Source organism: Oryza brachyantha, chromosome 4 (assembly GCF_000231095.2).
Source record: "Oryza brachyantha chromosome 4, ObraRS2, whole genome shotgun sequence".
Taxonomy (NCBI): Eukaryota; Viridiplantae; Streptophyta; class Magnoliopsida; order Poales; family Poaceae; genus Oryza; species Oryza brachyantha.
Window position 1 is genome coordinate 8,009,360 of NC_023166.2, and position 20,660 is coordinate 8,030,019.

At 39.2% G+C, this 20,660-nt stretch overlaps 1 protein-coding gene and 1 pseudogene across 1 annotated transcript; one reads left to right on the top strand and one right to left on the bottom strand.

The window, feature by feature from the left end:
• The first annotated feature begins 3,064 nt into the window (after nt 1-3,064).
• LOC102706652 (reticulon-like protein B12) lies at nt 3,065-4,784 on the top strand. Its single transcript, XM_006653240.3, has 4 exons — nt 3,065-3,249; nt 3,345-3,525; nt 4,006-4,217; nt 4,338-4,784. Exons 1-4 carry the CDS (start codon nt 3,201-3,203, stop codon nt 4,514-4,516), a joined length of 621 nt encoding a protein of 206 aa, XP_006653303.1. The 5' UTR covers nt 3,065-3,200; the 3' UTR covers nt 4,517-4,784.
• Nucleotides 4,785-10,079: 5,295 nt separating this feature from the next.
• Nucleotides 10,080-16,979, bottom strand: LOC102706936 (annotated as a pseudogene).
• Between the last annotated feature and the right edge of the window lie 3,681 nt (nt 16,980-20,660).

Below are 20,660 nucleotides of genomic sequence, written 5' to 3' on the forward strand. Positions count from 1 at the left end.
ATGGTCACAGACCAGCACCCAAGTGTTGTTGTCAGCTTGGAATGTAGTCCCAATATGCTTCTAAATTACTAGTGTATCCGTGCCCTCTGCTCCTTACAGGGCGTAATCCTGTAAATTCCCTATGTTATCCTCAGGTTATAAAAGCATGTCATTCCTATTGTTTAATAAAAAGACAAGTTACATAATAAATACATCATTATGGTATTTAACCATTTCACACTTGAATTCAGACTCATCTTGGATAAGCGAGGAAAGTTGCTAACCGCATTGTTCACTTTCGACTTGGTGATCAAGGTCCCAACAACCTTCATCTTTAAAAACATAGCAAGCTAGTTAGAAGGCCCTATTTGAACCAAGCATATCATCGGGTGACTTGCGTCTTTCATAGATTTTAAACATTACTAGTTATGTATGTTGTATTTATATATAGTACAACAATAATATCTTAGCTTTGAGTCCATGTTGAAATATCAGTCATGAGTGTATATTGAGTACCATGTAAAGAAGTGAAATTGTTGATGGTGACATCTCATCTAATTAATGTGATGCTTGAGAGTGCTACTTATTTTTACATCTATATATGTTAACAACTTGTAATTTTAACATAAGTAGATTTATCATTCCTTTAAGCATTTCAGCAGCAACGCTTTTACCCATGTCAGGATACAAACTAGGGTGATTTGGTTATTGCTTAAAACATACTACACTACATTTTTTCCCCTTCAATCAAACAAGAATAATTCACATTTGCCTAATTGAGCATTATGCAAGATAGGTATTATACTGATATTTCCATCCTTCCATTAGATTAATGGTCATGTAACTTTTCATCAATTTTAAATGGAAATTTACCAATTCTTATTTAGTAAGTTATGTATTTTCATTAGAGTTTGGTGTCATTAGTATTTTGTCTTCTTGCCATCTTTTGATTTCTGATTTACTTATGACTATATTGAATTATAACTTTGTTATAATTGGTTGTAACCTTTTTTCTATGCAAAGGTATGATCATTCATAATCTTCAACACAATATATTAGGCAAAGGCATGATCATCCGTTATCTTAAAGGAAAAGTAGATTAACAGCATGATAAAATTACCTACTCATGAGCATGAAATAAGGAGATTAAATTGGGTTAGTGGACGCTCGCCTCGACAAACACAAGGGGATCCATCAGCCACCCGTGTGACTGACTAACAAACGAAGATAGGTGATAAGGCTATTCATAGTGTGGGGATGTAGAGAGTGGTCTTACCACATCACGTTCGCCGTCGTTTGCTGTGAGGAGATAGAGGATAGGTGAGTACCTTCTCTAGGGCGCACATGTCTTCTCCAAGATGTGAGCTGTCTTGGTAGAAATGGCGTAGGGGCATGATGGGGGTTCGCGCTGGGGAAGTTGCACCTCCGCCACATCGTGCGCTAGCCAGACCCCATCGTCTATGACCAGAGAAGGGAGAAGGAGCAGTGGTGGCAACAGAGAAAGGAGGGAGAAGGGTGGCGACCATAGTAGAGCATGATGCTCGATTTACCTCGTCGCACGAGAGTCGCAATAGGCCGCCGTGTCGATCTGCATTGCCCCAGCTCCACAAGGGGCCGCGACATTAATCCGCATCGGCCCGAGCCAGAGCCACTTCACCAACGTTGGCAAAGGGAAGGGAGAGCGGAAAGCGATTCTAGGGACCTCATGAAGCACCGATGCCCCTGCCCCTGAGCTCCATTGACTCCCAAGCCGCCAAGCTGTGCTACACAAATCTGCGCTGCCCTCAAGCTTCATCAGCTCGATAACTTTGATTTCTCATCTGGCATGCTCAGTGAGCAGCCATCGAAGTAGGATTGGGGTGAAGAGAGCAGTGGCCACCGTTCTAGCGATGGAGACAGGAGTAATGGAGAAGAGAGGTCCAGATTTTGCTCACATGTTTGGGTAGGAGAATAGGGCTTGCTGGATGGAGGAAACGAGTACTCCCTCCATACTGGTAATAGATGATGTTTAGGACAAGATTGTGCATGCCAAGGAGTCATTAAATAGGGTGTAGTTTTCCTGGTTTCCCCTTATTAAATACTGCTGAAACTGTTACCAAACGCGAAACACAACACAACGCCACAAGTTATCACGTCTAGGGTTGAGCCACGAGGTCACCGGTTCGATCCCTCGGCGGCTCCATTTTTTTTGGCTTTCGCGCAACATGAAACGAAGCGCAAGCGGACGGCGTAATTAATGGAGGGCAATCGCGTTCAAAATACCCCCAACAGCCTAAACATCTTCCTTTTCGCAAACGAGGAAATCGCCAGGACGTCTTCCTTTATCGATATGGAGGGAGTATTTGTTTTTTTAGTTATGGGTTGTTGTGTAAATTTTTGGATTTCTTTGTAATTTAGAAAAAGATGAGGACTAAAATGAGTAATATAAGACACATGTCGAAGCTACGAACATTGTCAAAAATAATTGTCTTGATGCGGGAATTTAGCATACATGGCACTTGAGACCACCCTATTTGGGCGCTTTGGACTATAAATGCCCCAAACCTACCAATGTCGCAGTTGCCACTCTATCCGCTCGATTATCTACCGACGGCTATGCTAATCGACGCCAAGTTGAGACTTATATCAATGGACATTCAATTTATTTCACTGTGTTTTTATGCTATGTTTTTTGAGTCCACATATCTATTAAAAATACCACATAGTATCTAATAGTAGCAACAATTTTCTTTGATTATATTTATTAACTTTGTTGAATTTGTGATTCATGTTTAATCGTTCGTCTTATTTAATCTTATTCGAAATAATTATAGTACTAAATCAAAGCGCAACAAGATAACTACTTAATAAATATATAACCCTTTAAATAAAAAAATTATCAAATACTCCGTACAAAGTATAAAAAAATAGTGTGAGTAGTTATATATCTGCCCACCACTTTTGTCCGTCCTCTTGTTATTTCCTCTTTTCCTCCACGGCAGCTAGCGTCCGACGTGGCCACTGCCACGCTGTAACGTGGCAATGGCCCACCGGCCAGGCTGAGCTGGACTGTTCTTGGGTCGTTGAGTGGAAGTCCAGCTCACAGTAATCATTTGGGGAAAGTTCTCGAATCTCGATCATTTCTCTCCTCGTCCTGCTTTCCACCAAAAAAAAAAAAATCATCCACTTTATCTCCTTTCTTCGATCGCGTTTGCTTCGTCGATTCATCCGATTCGCCGTCCATGGACCTCCGCGGCGAGTCCGGCGGCGCATCTCTCGTCGGAGAACTGGGTAGGTTGTCTCGATCCGGTGGTAGATAGAAGCAGCTTCTAGGGCTTTGTTTGATCGAGCAATGAGATGGTGAATGGATTCGATTTCGGTCGCAGTCGGGGACGTGGTGATGTGGCGGCGGGGCGACGTGAGCGCCGCCCTGCTGGCGGCGGCCGTCTCCGCCTGGCTGCTCTTCGGCGCCGGCGGCTACACCTTCCTCTCGCTCGCCTCCAACGTCCTGCTCCTCCTCCTCACCGTCCTCTTCCTCTGGGCCAAGGCCGCGCGCCTCCTCAACAGGTGAGACGGAAATCCTCAGATCTCATCCTGCTCTGCGGTTCCACGCGAGATGGATTTTGTATTGCTCTTCCATTTTTGGGGGATCGAAAATCAGTTAAATTAACCAACGGAACGGACATTTCAGGCCTTTCACTATTGTTCTAACATTCTTCCATCAATTTAATCATCATTAATACCAACTACTTCACTGAGAGGGAAGGTACCGTACATGCTTCCTCTTTGACCAAAATTATGCCAATCGAAAACCCAACTAGGTGATATTGCTATCAGGTTTGGTGGGTGATGCAATTTTAGTTAGCTGAAATGCCAAGAAGACGCCTTGCAAGGGTTAAAAAAAAGGTAGGAGTAGATAATAAGCATTGTCTTGCAAACAGCTTACTGTGTTTTACTTCAATCAGATGAGTTAATCGCTCATCGCTGTGGACACTTTTGGCAACATTTTTAAGCGATGCTGGTTGTGCAAACAAAATTGGGGTACAGGCCAGAGCCACCTATTCCGGAGATGCACGTCTCGCAGCAGGTTGTGAATGAACTGGCAGCCCTGCTGCATTCGGGTCTCAACACAGTCTTCGCCGCCTTCCATGACATTGCGCTTGGGAAAAGCTCGGTGCTATTTTATCAAGTCTTCCTTGGCCTCTGGATCATGTCTATCATTGGCAGCCTAACCGATTTCCCCACTTTGTGTTACACAAGTATGTAACTCCCAGCTTTTGATTTCTATGATTTTTTTTCCATCATGTTAGCCGCATGATGGTTGAGCATTCGAATAATTCATAGTAAGCGCTTGCTGTTTCTTTTCCTTATGCTTGCAGGTATTGTGGCTGTTCTGACCATCCCAGCATTGTACCAGAGATACGAAGAATGCATTGACAGATACATGAGGTTCGCGTACATGAACCTGCAGATGTACGAGATGGTGTACGAGAGATTCTCTGCCAAGTGCTTCCACAGGGCTAGGGATTTGGTTATTGAGGTGCTGAAAGAGCCATGACCGGATCAATCTTCTGCTGTGTGTACAAGACGGTTGAATTGGGTGTTTAAATGGACGCTGATTGATTTGTTGCTTGCTGTATAGAGTGAGAGGGATATATTGATTGCTTGTTTACTTGGAGTGCTGATTTTGTTTGATTGATTTGTCATACAAACAGCAGGGGTCTCAACGGTCAGAGATGCACTTGTTGAGATGCCTGTAATCGGTTGCGTTTGTATAGTGTGTCCAAAGGGACAACCGTGCGCAGATTTTTGTTTTCTTTGGCCTTGGATCAGTCCTTTGCAGGTTTTTAGCGGACTGCAAATTGTAATGACTATTTTTATATAACCACTGTCATTATTTCGGAGAACTACTATTGGCCATAGAGACAAGTTTTGGAGTTATTAATTTCAAGTGCATGTCTGGTATCATGTCTGTAATCAATTAAGGTAGCACTCCATCCCACAATAGTATTTGTACGTGAGTGGTAGATAAGAAGTAGTAATTGGTTTATTTTAGGACAATATTTAGAACCCACTAGAAAGAACACGCGGCGAAAGCCGCGCTGCAACATTGATGGGCCAATCTATTTTGAAATATTATCAGGATTTGGTAAAAGAGATCCAATAGGTTGATGCATAATGTCCATTTACACGAAATATATATATGGGTCATTACCATTATTTATATTTTTTATCTATTTGGCCGCCAATTGATGTAAAAGCGAGTAGGTTGTTATATTGTCTAATTATTTGCATAAAATGTTTTGATAAATTATCCTTCCTATTATTAACTAATTTATTAAGTATAGTTAGTGGTTCTTTGTACGATGTACGATGGTATTCTTATTTTACCATTCTTACATCAGTTTTAATATATAATTTGATTTTTTTTCTTTGCCTCTTATTTCTTACCAGAAACCACAATTATAGCATTATAGCTTTTACATTTATATTTGGCGTACCTGCATATGATCTATTTTCATATATTCTGGCATAAAGTATATCATATGATCTATTTTCATATATTCTGGCATAAAGGATATCATACCATTGAACGATGGTTACTACGAATTTGTATGGTCTATATACATACTTTTTGGGGCTATGTTTTCAATATGATTTATGTTATAAAGTTTTTTCTTTTCCCTGTTTTGTTTCTTGTTATTTTTGAATTTGAGTCAGTGTTTCTTTGGGAATAGATATTTGTATTTGTATTTAATATACTTTCTGGTGTTTCTATTAGTTTGTTGGAGTTTTTATTTTGTACAAACATTTTATCTTTCAACCTTATGCTTATTAATATTATTATCTGCAATATGTATATTATCTTTTCTCTTTCGTTTCTTCTTTCTTATTATTTATAACCTTATTAGTCTTCCTTTCTTTTTTGCATTCTTCTCTATTATATCTATTGGATTATTTTTTGATTGCATATTTAATAAATACTACAGAAAATAGGAGGAAAATATATTAGTCTTACGTGTAAATCACTTGTTTTAGGAGGGAAAAGTCCGAAATAAAAATATGCTCAATCAATATAATGATTAATTATACATTATGTTTTAAAATTAATTTATTTAATAATTGTTATTCTAAACTATTTTTATAGTCATTTACTATACTTATTAGTACTGCATTCATATAGTAGAAAAATACATCCAACATGTATTTTTCTAATAAATAGTGTTGGTATTGTTTCATTTATATATAGAAAAGAAGCCACACTTGTCTTAAGAGGCAGTAGCCGGTGCGGTGTGATTTAATTAAAGAAGTGAGAGACGAGGAGCCAGGTACAAACGTACAATGAAAAAAAAAACCCTGCAAGGGCTCAGGAAGAGACGAGAAGCTGTGGATAATCGGACGGCAGTTATTGCGCCACGTGGACACTCTAACTGCATGAGAAAGTGCACGGAATTAGTATACAGAGATAAGGTGATTTATTTTTGGACGGGGATTATTATTGAGTTGGAGGGATGACATACCGGTCCAACCAAATAAGGCAATTTATGGTTGATATATCCTGAATGACGTTCATGCATACGTCATAAAGACTGTGGAGTGCAAGGCGGTTGGTTCTACTCCGAGGAACGATGGTGATTCTTTGGCTGTTTCGTGAAAAAAAAAACCAAATAACATATTTATAAATGAAAAATAATTTATGAATAAAACTTTTATATATGTATTATTAGTAATTTAGAGCTAAGGCTGAAAAATAAATTTTAGTAAAAAACAATCCAAAATAAACCCCAAACTTTGGTTTATATGTATAAGTAGAAGTGAAAGATAGGTGTGATGCCTCCATCAGTTCCAACTTCCACTTGGGGCATTCAATTATTTCTATCTTGCGAAGGAACTCATTAAACATTTTGTCATAGTACTTAGTGTGTTTATCAGATGTGGGTCAAGATCTTACTAATATCATATTTAACAATTTATATTAATAAAATAGGTCACATTATATAATATGACTCTTCAGTTTTACTGCCATATATTTTAGTTTATTTTTTTTCCAAAAACCAACAAATTTAAATTTAGAACTAACATATATGAAGTCGTCCCCATCTTAAACCATAAATTACTATTTTATAATTTAATTCTAAAATAAAACATGAAGGTAATACTAGTGCACCACATGTAATTTTGTAGTAAGATGCCATATTTACAAATAAAAAATGACAACTGATTTGGGCTATATGTATGGCCTTAAAATATAAGTTAGTATGAACTGGATATTTTCATGAAACTACCCAAATAACCATCGCAACAAATATCCAAATAGTTTCTCATTGAATCGGGTGCTCACCAGATACTAGCCTTACAGTATATATATCCATTTATGAAAAAATATTCGAATCCATTTTTATATCTGAGACTATCCCACAAAAATATATTATAATTCTATCATACCTGAGAAAGTATTTTCTAGTATAAAATTGATACTTCTGGTTTATATCAAGGTAGCAAAGTTTTAGTAGTTAGAGGTACATTGTCAAGAATTATAATTGCTCCTAAAATAATATTTCCCTGATACTATCCATTTCTGAAAAATCATATGGACCAGTAAGGCCCCGTTCACTTCTCAAAAAGGTTTCCCAAAAGCATTCCATCAAATTTTGTACATTTAAATGGAGCATTAAATATTGATGAAAATAAAAACTATTGTACAATTACAGGGAAATCGTGAGACAAATCTTTTAAGCCTAATTAGTGCATGATTGGCCATAAGTTCTGCAGTAACCAACATATACTAATGACGAATTAATTAGGCTCAAAAGATTCGTTTCACAGCTTCTTGACGGAATATGTAATTTGTTTTGTAATTAGACTACGTTTAATACTTAAAGTGTGTCCATATGTCTGATGTGATGTTTTTAAATTTTTTTTTAAATTAAAGGCCTAACTATTTGAACTGATCTGATCCCTAGCTCTGAACGGACGCAAGGGAATGTTCCCTTGTGGGAGGCGTTTCGAAATGATGCATTGGATTTTTTTTTCCCTCCAGGATTCCTCGGGCCTATTTAGAGAGCTCTCGTAACTACAGCTTTTACCAAAAGCTGCTTATGCTAGAAACTACCCCAAACGGTCCACAACTTCTGAGAATCTATAGTTATAGATTCTGAAAAATGAACTAAGAATCACGAAGCTAGAGAAGCTGGATTTAAGAGTTTTTCTAGATTCTCAGAAACTGACTACTAACCAATTGCTTCTTAGAATCTAAAAACTCTTCAAACATGCCCCTAATGTCACATAGAACAGCCCCATGGGGAGCTATTTCGCTGGGTTTATTCCATTAGCTGGCAGACAAGACCTGAGTGCCCCGGACAGGTTTTGGAGAATATTCTGGCATTCCAATCCAAATGGGCCTAAACCTTGTTAGTAATAGGAAGTCTCGCAAGCTTTTTGACAACCGGAGGGACAGGCCGTTGCACTGCTTGGGCTAGAAGGCCACCTCCCGCACTGACCAGGCCGCGTTTGTTTGGTCAGCTAAGTAAGCCAGGTTTACTCCTTTTCACACGCATGGTTGTGTTTTTCTGTAAAAAAATATTACTATTAGAAAGTTCAATTAAAAATCATATTAATATATTTTTTAATTTTAATTAATAATTAATTAATCATGTACTAATCTATTACTATGTTTTTCGTACGGGTTGCTTATCCTACTACTGAACACGGCCTTGGTTTTGGTGGATTCTAAGTCCTCGTTTTCCCTTTTATGTTTATAGTTATAAGTCAAATTTAAAAATTTAATCTTAAATTTAGAATTAATTTTTGAATTTTTTATCATAGTTTATTTTTTAGTATATACTTTTAGATCACTAATAATATATATATAATTTTTATTTATATATTATTTTTTATTTATAAATACATCATATTGCTTACTTTTTTTAAAAAAAAAAAGCCAAACAATGAGTCAGTCAATTTCCCCAGCTTGTCAGCGGCAGCCAGGGGCAGAGCTCCTAGTGTGGGCTTGCTTGCTAGCAGCCTGTGCATCGATATAGATGGCATTCTTTTCTGATGTGAATTTCAGAATTTTTAGAATTTGAGTGTATAAATTATTATTCAAAAGTTGAAATCTCTTTAGATCTAAAGATCAGATGAGAATGTTTAGAAGTTTAAAGAACATGCCAAATAAATTCCAAATCAATCCACATCAGAGAAGAAAAATGAGGTTAGCCCGCACGCCTGCCCTGGCGATATTGGAGCTTCAGGGCGGTTAGGGGGTGGCGACGTCCGTCCTCGCCTCCAACTCGATGTGTTAGATCAGGATAGCATAAAAGTTAGAATACTAGGTCGTCGGCGCCATTTTCTTTGATAGGATCACAACATGATAAAATAGATACTATGATATGGATCAACGTACCAAAAACTCTTCACTAGTACTGCCATATAAGTGTCTCCACAATGAAAAATTCTTTCACCCATTACCCATATAACTGCCACGACTAGCTATTTTCTTATGCTTTCGTATACTCGTGAACCTAATTTTTGAAACCATATTCTTTATAGTCGAAGTTATGAAAAAGGGCAACTCTCCGGTGCATTTTACTGGTAATATTATACTACTAGTAGAAAAATAATATTTTTATACTTTGCTAATTAGTTGATTAGCAGTATTTATAAAAATGACGATATTACCCTTCAAATTTCTACTACACCTAATATTGCTGGTAGTATCATTTAATCATAGCCATCCGATAAAAATAGATCAACGGTATGAATTAAATTCTGCTACAGTAAAATGCACCAGAGTCAGCCTCTATGAAAAACTAATGGTATTATGACTATGGCATGTAACCCCAGATGCAATAGTTCGAAGGTTTCACAAAACTCTTCCCCTACACATGTTAAATATATCTGGTTACTTCAAATGTTATTATCTATGAAATATTAATTATGTTGGTTTAATTCTCCCATGCTTCGATAATATGGCTGCAATATGCCCAGATATAATATGTACATGAAACACTTAAATATATGGTTATATGGTGCAAGTTGTACTACTAATAGGATTTCTGTTACCCTAAAAGAATATATTTTTTAAAAACGCTATTTTTTCTAATTTACTCTTAGTTGTACAACACACACTTAGTGCTACAGTGTCTTACAACGTATCAACCTTTCACAGTACCAAATAACTAAGCAGCTCCTACGGCTCCAAATATGGAAGAACATCGAATCAAATGCACACCTACAAATGAACAGGGAATCAACATATAAATATATCAGATCATCTCGCGAATTCTACGCTTAGCACAGGTTTGTCCTCAAGGCTGTAAACCCCACTGGTCCTGCTCTGACCATACCAAGTGGACATTGTGCTACCCATTTCCATATAGCTCAGATCCTCAAGGACTAATGGCTGCTGTGGTGGACATCGCTGCACTTCATCTGCAAGGGCTAACTGGCGGAGCTTTGCCGCCACCGTTGCCATGGCTGGCCTTGTCGTGCCCGGAACAACCAAGCATTGATTCGCTAGCTCTGCGACCTGGCGCATCACTCTAATGTTTGCCTCATCAACGATGTCATTATCAAAGAGCTCGACAAGTGTGCCATCCTCCATGGCCTCCTGAAACATCAGTGTCAAGCTCTTCCTTCCTTTTGACAGTGGCCTCTTACCGGTTAGAAGCTCGAGAAGAATGACTCCAAAACTATACACATCGTTCTTGGCGGTGAGCTGGTACTCTAGAATGTAGTCTGGGTCAATATACCCTAGTGTGCCTTTGGCCACAACCTGAGTTTTCTCATTGATCGTGGAACAGCCAAAGTCAGACACCTTTGCAACCAAGCCCTCTGCGAGAAGGATATCTGCTGGCTTCACATCACCATTTAGTATTGGGTGTGGCAGAGAGTGGAGATGTGCAAGTGCATCGGCAGATTCTGCAGCGATCCTTAGGCGGGTTCCTAGTGTGACATGGAACCGCCTACTCCTCTGGAGATCTAGGAGCTCCTGCAGCGTTTTGTTTTGCACAAACTCATAGACAAGCAAGGGTGCCTCAAATTGGAGGCAACAACCAAGCAGCTTGACAATGTTGGGATGGTTAACACGACAGAGTATGACCAGCTCATGCACAAACTCCATCTTCCTACTCTCGTCAATCTCCTTGCACTTTTTTACTGCGACAACAACTCCATCCAGGACTCCCCTGTAAACTGTTCCTTGGCCTCCTTCACCGATGATGTGTGCCTTGTTGAAGTTATTTGTGGCAGTCTCGATGTCCTCTCTCTTGTAGAGGGTGAACCCAACGTTTCCATCCGCTTTGATCATTTCTAGCAATATTTGGCCTCCATGTTGCTGAAAATACTCATCGGTTTGTCTTAACAGAGCTTGTTTTCTAATGTTCCGTTTGTGCCGAATCACTTCCCATCCAAGGAAACCAAAGAGGCCAGCTAATACACAGACAACAACTCCTAGAGAAACAAAGATTTGACATTAGTCAGATATGATGGCCTACAAAGACTTGGCATTAGTGTGAAGATTTAATGAATGTGTTTATAACGAGGTCTACAAAGACTGGGTTTCTAACGGACGAACGTCGTTCAGGGCAAGTCCACCCGTGCGAACAGTCTATACAGAAATAAATTTAAATATACAATTTGTTTGTAATTTGTGTTTGTATTTATAAAGTTTCATCTTTATGCTAAAAATCTTATTTAGAGAAAATTTATACATGCAAACAAATTTATAGCATATAAAGTATGCAGTAAACAATATCTACATGAAATATATTGTCTTAAAAATGTACCTAAAATATATTATACACTAAAAAGTTTTATATACAAAGTTTGTATATATAAAGTGTAGAAGGTTTATATGAAAAATTTTATGTATACATATAAAGTGTTTACCCGGGTTAACATGCGCACAAACATCGCACATTAGCCTTTTCGGGGTTTCTGAGTTCTTCTATTTTTTCATGAAAAAAAGTCAGCTTATATTTTCTTCTTTAAAAATCCATAAGAAGTACTTTAGAGTTTGCAAGGTAAGTATACATATTAGAAACTCTATAATACGAAGATTAATATCAAAGAAAATAATGTGCATTTAATTAGTTTGACCAATAACGTGTTATATATGTTAATTAAATGACGAGTAAATTTACTCTTAAAAAAATAAAGAACGTGTATAAGACAGCAAGGTAATTCAGATGAAATCCGATGTGGCATGGCTATGTATGTAATTTGCATAGCTGATCATTTAGACTACGGGTCCATAACTCATGTATTGTCTGATTTTTTTTAGAATTAACATTATTTTAATGGAAAATCACAAAAGTAGAGACTATTCGGGGAAAATCATAAATTTAAGGGTCTATTGAGTGGTGGGCGTTCGACTGGGGCCCATCGAACGGAGGGAGTTCGACAGAGCCCATGACCCATTCGACTACTGAGCAAGCAGGGTCTGTCTAACTTCCGCAGTTTGAAAGGCCCCCCTGTCGAAAAGGGGGCAGTTCGACAGGTCCTGTCGAACTGCAGCACTGACGATTTAGTCCGATCTCTGGCTGGTCGTTCGATAGGGGTCTTATCGAACTACAGCGGTTCGACAGGACCCTAAATATGTGATTTTCCACTGATGACTTTTAATTTTGCGATTTTCCATTAAAAAAATTATGTATTCTCTTGTCACAATCCGTTTGCATCATTACATATATTCTTTGTAGTTGAAAGTACCTATCAAGACCTGTACAGCCATATTACCTATCAAAACAAACGGTATAGTTGTAAACATAAAAAATACGAATACAACTTTTATCTATGTGTTCTTAGCGATCTAAAAGCCAAGACTTGAAAACAAACTATGAAAAAAACCCCCAAAAATCATCTCTAAAATTAAGGTAAAAAAATTCAAATTTTAGCTTATAAGCATAACCAAAAACTAAAATATGGGAGCCATGATATATCTATCATTCAAAGCCCCGCACACACTTTGCATACCATCCGTACAGTAAAAAAATTATAAAACTGTGAGAATATAGATTATTAGCATGCATAGTAAATTTATTTCTATAGAATATGAATAAAATGCCTTAGAATGCATATAGTAAACCTTGACATCCTAGCTCACTAATATATGCAAAATATATTAAGATTCGATACATTAAAATGACATTATTTTTCATGAATTACACTTGCATACGATGAAATATTTAATATATTTATATTAGTACTATATGTATATGGTTGGTAAAGCAAATAATGATCAAGCATGTGCTTTGAGACCACTTGATGTCCGAAACCGTAATTAATAAAACAACACATGGAGTAAATGCAACCTTTAATTTGTCCATTCATGTATAACAAACAAAAAAACTGCCTATGGATTGTTTTGTTGGCGAAAAAAAAACCCTTATGTGTGCTGTCCAATTTACGGTCACTACTTGGTAATAACCTAGCCCATCAATCATATGTATCCCAGCACATTTCAATATTATTAATCCCACCTACAGACCAATCCATCACAAAGTTGTACTAATTATTACCTATATGTTCACCTCTATTCCGTTCTTAATTTGGTGATCATTGCATCATGCCCTTACGTGATCATATCAAGACAACTCTAATATTCCTTGCTTTTCATATCGGGACTCCATAGGATACAAGAGCTAGAGCTAGGTATTCATGACAACTAATTAGAGGTGCATAGCATAGCTCGTTGAGCAAAGGCCGAAACGCTATTTCATTATTTTAAAAAATAACATAGCACGTCCATCCACAATATGAATGTGTTCCGCATTATTAGGTTATTGTTGTGTACCAATGAAATTAATCTCTTCTTTTGCTGCAAGAAAAAGCTGTCTATATTTTATCTAAAAGTCTATAAGTGCTTTTTTGTCAGATAGAAGAAAGGGAACCACACTAAGCACTCATTTCAAATAGGAAAACATCCAATTTTTAGCCTGCCCTTAGATTGTTATTTACACTTACATTAAAGTTCGTGCTTTATATAGGAAGAAAATTTATATACGGTGCCCGTACATATGTGCCGGGTCTGCCGGTCTGCACCTTTATAGTTAATTAAAATAGCATAGCTCGTGTTATTTTGGTTGATGAAAGATGAAAGCTTATTTAGTTTTTATAGCCATTTAATAGCATTAACGATAAAATTAAAAACTATAAAATCTAAAATATAATCTAGAAATGTGATATTACAAACTTTTAAATAAAAAATTTTCTTTCAGAAAATATACTATTTAGTAGCTTAAAAAATATACACCCAAAAGAAGAGTATTAATCTGGCCTCAAAAAACAGAGCCATAAACTCGAATTGTCTAGGACCAGATCAAACAGATCATACGATGCAGAATGCAGAATTGTAACATGTCCTTACCAATTGTCACCCGTGCTTTTCGCGTGAAAAGTTCTCTTGGACACCAGTCGGACAGATACAGTCAAAACCGCCAGGTTTATTCCGGCATTCTCCATGGCAAGAGTATTTGTTAAGATCTTGACATTCATTAATATCTACAATAAATTATAAAGCCAATTAGAGGAAGTACAAAATTACGTACATCTCAAAGAGTGTTGCATAAAAGATACGAAAAAGTTCATCTGGTGAAAATATTTTTCTTCGGTTTAGTAATAAAACTATTTATTAAAGAAGTTTAAAAAATAAAAAAATCAATGGGAGCTGGGTGTTTGGTGAATTTCAAGTGATGTCACCTCCATTTGCCTTGATTTTAGCTTATTAATTGTTTGGTCACATTACAAGGAAGAGGTGACCACAAGTATATGAAAGAGAAACCTTGTGGTTGGCTAGAAAATTTCTAAATCAACATGCACACCCTATGGCCAAAAATTTTGAATTCCAGCGCAGCAGCATGTGCTATGAAAGGACTAGCTAGTGCTAATTATATCTTTGGCGTTGGCCAATCGCCCTAAGCATATGGTTGTTTTCTTTAGGCTTTTAACAGCTCCCAGAAATGTACGTTTCTGAGACACGCTTTAAAGCCAAATTAAGAGAATCCTTTGAGTCTTACGTGCTCCGTAAGTGTATTTTTACTAGCTATAAAAGTGCAACATAGTAGCAAGGTAAAATAACATTTGTATCCCTATTAAATGTGTGCTAGTTAGGAGTGGAAAAATGGTAGGGTAAAATGAAAAAAATAGATAAAATATAGTTGGACAGAAAGATAGTAAGTAGACTATAAATATATATTATTGGTGAGACAAAATCTAAATACACTTATGGTCAAAGATAGTGTATTTGGGTATGCCAATATCTTAGAACATCCACATGTGTGAGACAACGTTCTAGCTCAAGAGACACCGGCTTGTGCACATGGCTAAGATACTATCCAAACTATGCCAAGCTAAGAGCGCGGTGATTGTTTGTGTTTCTCATAAAAAAGTCAAATGACATATTTACAAAGAAAAAATAATTCGTAAATACATATTCTTAGTGATTTAAAAGTTGATACGGAAAAATAAATTTTGATTAAAAAACTTTAAAATTAACTCCAAATTTAAAGTTAAAAATTTAAAATTTGGCTTGTAATGCACCCGGCGCATGGCAAATTAAAGCATTTTCACGCTCTCAAGAAATCTAGTAGCACGAATCACATATGTAGAAGTATAAGGCATGCTCACCTTGACAACCATCGGGACCTTCAAGGTAAGAGGCCTTGGTATCCTGTAGAGCAGTTGCAGATGTAGCCAGGCCCATTGGAGGAGTCGAGGCACACGCTGTTATGGCTTTTGCAAGCGTATGACTTGAGATTCTTCTCCGCGTCCTTGCAGCTGCTGGCACTCCGGATGGCCCAATCAAGCACCACTGGCGCCTCGCCCCCATAGGTGTTGTTGAACTCCAGTGGTGATGTCAGGTAGCTGATCGAGAAGGTGAATTTGGCCGACTCCATCAGAACCGCGTAGCTGCAGGGGGTCCGGTTGTAGATCCCCGACGTGTTCATGTTGACGTCGAACAACACCTGGTAATAATCGAGGTCCATCGCGATCTCCGTCTGGCAGCAGCCTATCCCGGAGCAGGTGCCGTTGGCCACGCCGGTGAGCTCACCTCGCCGGCAGACCGACACGCAGCCGCTCATGTACTTCCCCACGTCATCCTGGTCGGCGATGTACGCCACCGTCCGGCACCCGACGACGGTGAACTTGTTGGCGGAGTCCGAGAGCCTGTAGGGCGTGCCCGTCAGTTTCAGAATCCACTGGTCGGCGGGATTCATCTGCTCGGTTGTGGAGTTGTAGCAGGAAGAGGATATGTGGTTCATCACCCGGGCCCAACCATTCTGCAGGGAGATGACCTCGAGATTTCCGACGAACGGCTTCCGGACGCCGTTCCCGGTGTCGGTGCAGTCGACTTCGAATCCAGGCTCCACGGGGCAGCTGCCTGAACTGATGCCGAACGGGTAAGGGATGTCGACGCCGCCGCACTTGGTGTTCCGGCTGTCCGCCGTCGCCGTCGCCCCACCGGCGGGTGGCTCGGCGGCGAGCGCCGGGCTAAGCAAGAGCACCAGTAGGCAGATACTTCCACAAAATGCTGCGCGAATACCAACCATAGCTGCTCTTCGTGGATGAGCTGTGCTTCGTTGTACCGTGCCTTTCTTTCTGTCACTCACTTGCGCAAGCTCATTTCGACGAGGAACGTGGGGGTTCGTATATAAAGACGAGTAGACGACGAGAGACAGGTCAGCACTGGCTGTCCTACATGGTTGCTGACTAAGGGCTTGATTAGTTCTCAAATTTTTTTCAAAAAACATTATATCAAATTTTTAGAAACCTAAATAAAATATTAAACATAGATAAACCAAAAAACTAATTGCACAGTTACGGAAGAAATCTTGAGACGAATCTTTTGAGCTTAATTAGTCCATAATTAGCTATAAGTGCTACAGTAAACAATACGTGCTAATGATGGATTAATTAGGCTCAAAAGATTCGTCTGCGGTTTTCAGGCTAGCCGTGAAATTCGTTATTTCATTTGTATCCAAAACCTCTTTCTACATCCGGTCAAACATTTGACGTGACATTTCTCTTAAAAATTTTGTCAATCTAAACACCCTCTAACCCAGAAAAAAAAAAGTAGTATATGGAATTATGGATCGACACAACTACTCGTGACTTTGATTTACCAAGTCAGACTGCAAACTGCTAAGACGATCTACCAGTGCCACCGCCTGTGTGCAGTACACCCAATGACCCAAGGCAAGGGTGAGTGCGTCGATGACAGTCTGCATGATTTTTTTTAAAGAGACGGTCGTGGCCTTTTTGCAATAAATATTTCCACATAAACACTGGCAGCGAAAATTTTTATCTTCAGAAGCAGCCGTCTAAGTAAGAGCCTCCTCTTTTCCCTTCAATTATGTTTACAAGCTAAAATTTAAACTTTTAGTTTTAAATTTGAAGTTGATTTTGGGTTTTTTTATTGTAGTTTATTTTTCAGCATTTACTTTTAGATTGCAAAGAACGCATGTATATAAAAGTTTATTTATAAATTATTTTTCGTTATTTCAGCTCTTTCTTAATCATCAAAAAGAAAAAGAAATCGTAATGGAATGGTAGGATGAAAAATAAGAAAAAAAACACTATGAAAAGAAGATATGGAACATCAATTTGAAAAGAGGGTTTGCAAATATGTCGTTTCGATTTTCCCTTAAAAGGGCAAACGGTAACCACCATACCAATCACTTATGCAAATGACGATTTTTCTAAACACGGAAAATGCCTTTTCTCACACACAGCTCTTAATCATTTGTCTATTTTTTCCTCTTTTCGTCTTCCTTCACAACCGTTCAGTTGTCAAGCTGGCACTTTGAAAGTTGAACCACTGACAAAGTTAGCATCCGAGAGCGCGGGACAAATTGATAGCGCGAATTTGGTGAGTGATGAAGTAAATGCCTGGAGAAAACACATAGACCAACCAAGTATATATGTTTGGTCTACACGAAGACATAATACTCTACTCCAATGGATATTGTTATGGATTATGTATACGCAACAAAAGCAATGAGAACGAGAGAAGCACTCTAAAAATAAATAGGAGTTTACTTCCCTAGCTCCTCAACACTCCTAACAAGGGATTGCTACTTGCAACCTTCTCTTCTCATGTGTCCGCCATCGGCCATTGCTGTTGTCCCACGCCGGTGGGCATCAGCATCAATTGTCGAGATGTCCTGATGACGGCTTGCACTCCAAGGAGAGGGTCCGGGGCATCTTGACTCCTCCCAAAGTGAATGCAGATAGGCCCTAAGGCACAGAAGCCAATAGTGAGGGAACCTTGGTTCCATATCACTGATACAACCCTGGCTTTATACTAGACTCCCATGACCTGGAGAGGGTAGGGGTGAAGACCCAACAATTGTGGCAAAGTGGTGCTCAAGGCTCATCACAACTCGAGGACTCCACAAAAAGATGGGTTGGCCCTACTAAGGGCTAGCCTATTTGTAGCCTCCGCTGCCCACACCAGAACATGGGAAAGGCATGCCTTCCGACAAATGAAGGGGCATCGGGCTAGCAACACTTGGATGACATTGGACCAACTCACGAGTACTCCTCACCTTGTTGGACACTCCCTAAGGGATTGTCACACCATGTTCTTTCAATAGTTAAGCTAACCTTGAGCACAAAGACCTCAGTGGCACGTTCGGTGAGACCAATTATGTTGCTTGTCATTGGCCATCGCCAGGGGCTAAGCTACCTAAGTATGAGGCCTGCCCGAGCCCTTAGGGTATCAGAAGAGTTTGGAGCATTGCTCGTGGCCACATACCCTTTTACTAGTGCAAAGGCTAGGCCATCTTCAAAGCTTCTATTTTGGATTGAGTGTCGTCCGCTTGCGGTAGAAGGCGAAGGATGTATATTTAGATCACGAAGAATGAGTCATATATGATGATGCAAAGTTGCCTAAGTCCTATCACCCTCTTAGCCACCTCTCAGGGGGTTGTCACACCGTACATTCTAGTAGTCGGGTGGGGTCAGGGTGTAGAGACCTCAAAGGCATGTTCGGTGAGAAGGTCTATGTACCACTACCCACCGCTGGGGCCTAAGAGGGCTAGAGGAGCTGGACCACTACTCCTAAGGAAGGGTTTTTAGTCATTACATTCTCTTCTAAGTGGCTTGTTTATCACTTGTTGGATTTTTCTCGGGATCGGCTTTAGATCCACCTTCTCCATTGGACTTGGTCCTCATTTATAGTGTCAAGGGGATACCAAAGTGGACCTTGGGGAGTGTGGCTCTACGTGAGCCTCTTATGTCATCTAGACAAGTGATTAAAGAGAATGCTCCATCCTTAACAATAGGACGGGTAATGTGACTAATGGCATCAGAAGTCAATGGGTAGCCCTTGGGGGATTGTCGGCCTCCCACACGCCATGTACCCAAGACAAAGACGAAGTAGGATTTGTCCTAGTAACATCATTGAATCTTTAGCTGGTGGCCCTACTGGTTAGTGATGAGGGGTGGCAGGTAGCTCTCAACCAGCCTAACACCACCCATTAGTTTTCATTGAGTTGTGGTGATGATGCCGAATGGAATGAAAGGACCGCACATGGGGTGTCCATGTTCTTACTCATCTGCCTAAGAAATGTCATGTGCCTTCTCATCGCTATATTGCTACGTGGACAAATAGTATGAACCGCTAGATGTGCCTACCGCAGCACCTCCTCAGTACTAACTATGGCCAATGAGGGCTTCGTGTACATCATAGTATTATTATGGCGAGTCCCCTAACTATCTTTGGTGGTGTACTGGTGTGCCACATGGGCGAACATCATAGCATTCTTCTGGCGAGTCCCGATGCTAGCTTGCTCTCTACGGGGGAGAGGTTGGGGGACCCAAAGTGGGCGCACATAGGCCCTAAGGAATCATGAGCCACCATTGAGGGAACCCTGGTTCCCATATCATTAACATCAGGAGTAGTATATTAGTTATTTAGTACTGATGTTAATTAGTAGTATGTGTAATTAGTTAGTAGATGTGTTATTCATTACTTGTAACGTGTTTACTAGCCTAGATTTATAAAGATGGTTTGTTTAAGTCACCACGTATAGAATTATTGGTGGTGGCATCAAATTCCTTACTTCTTTGTCATTCTCTCTCTGGATGTCTCTTGTTCCTTCCTTCCTCTCTTCCCCTTGCTCCCTAGAGTTTGCCGTCATGGCCTGATGTGATCACTCCCAGATCCAGTGGAGGAAAAACCCAATTTTCAGACATGGCTCATCATCTATCTCTTTCACTCATCTCACCCTACAGAGTAGTTTCCATTGTACATGTTCTCCACACCTTTTATATAAAATCTGTTTACGATCTGTTCACGTGTTACTGTCTAGTTTACATAAATCGTATGATCTGTGTATCATAGTTTAGGTGGTTAATGTTATGATTTATGTATGAAATAAATTAAATTATTATGTGCTTATATATTTAACACAAACTAAAGTTGGTATTCCGAGTGTTAGAGATATAATCTGAATTATTATCTGTAATGTATTTGGATTATATTACTAGTTTCCTACTAGGTTTTTTCTAACCGTTTCCTTAGTTTCCTAATAGGATTATGTCAGCTTTTTCCTATTAGGACTCCTTGATTTCCCTTATATATATCCCTTGTAAGCTGCACGGGAAGGGTGCGACGGCCCGGTGTATTCCTCTGCTATGTGATCATCATCTCATAGTGGTTATTGCCGGTTGACGCCTGTGGTTTTTTTCTGTAAGAA

Coding starts and splice junctions, on each gene's coding strand:
- LOC102706652 (XM_006653240.3), top strand. CDS start 3,201: ATGGACCTCCGCGGCGAGTCCGGCGGCGCATCTCTCGTCGGAGAACTG. Junction 3,250..3,344: donor ATCTCTCGTCGGAGAACTGG/GTAGGTTGTCTC, acceptor TTTCGGTCGCAG/TCGGGGACGTGGTGATGTGG. Junction 3,526..4,005: donor GCCGCGCGCCTCCTCAACAG/GTGAGACGGAAA, acceptor ATTGGGGTACAG/GCCAGAGCCACCTATTCCGG.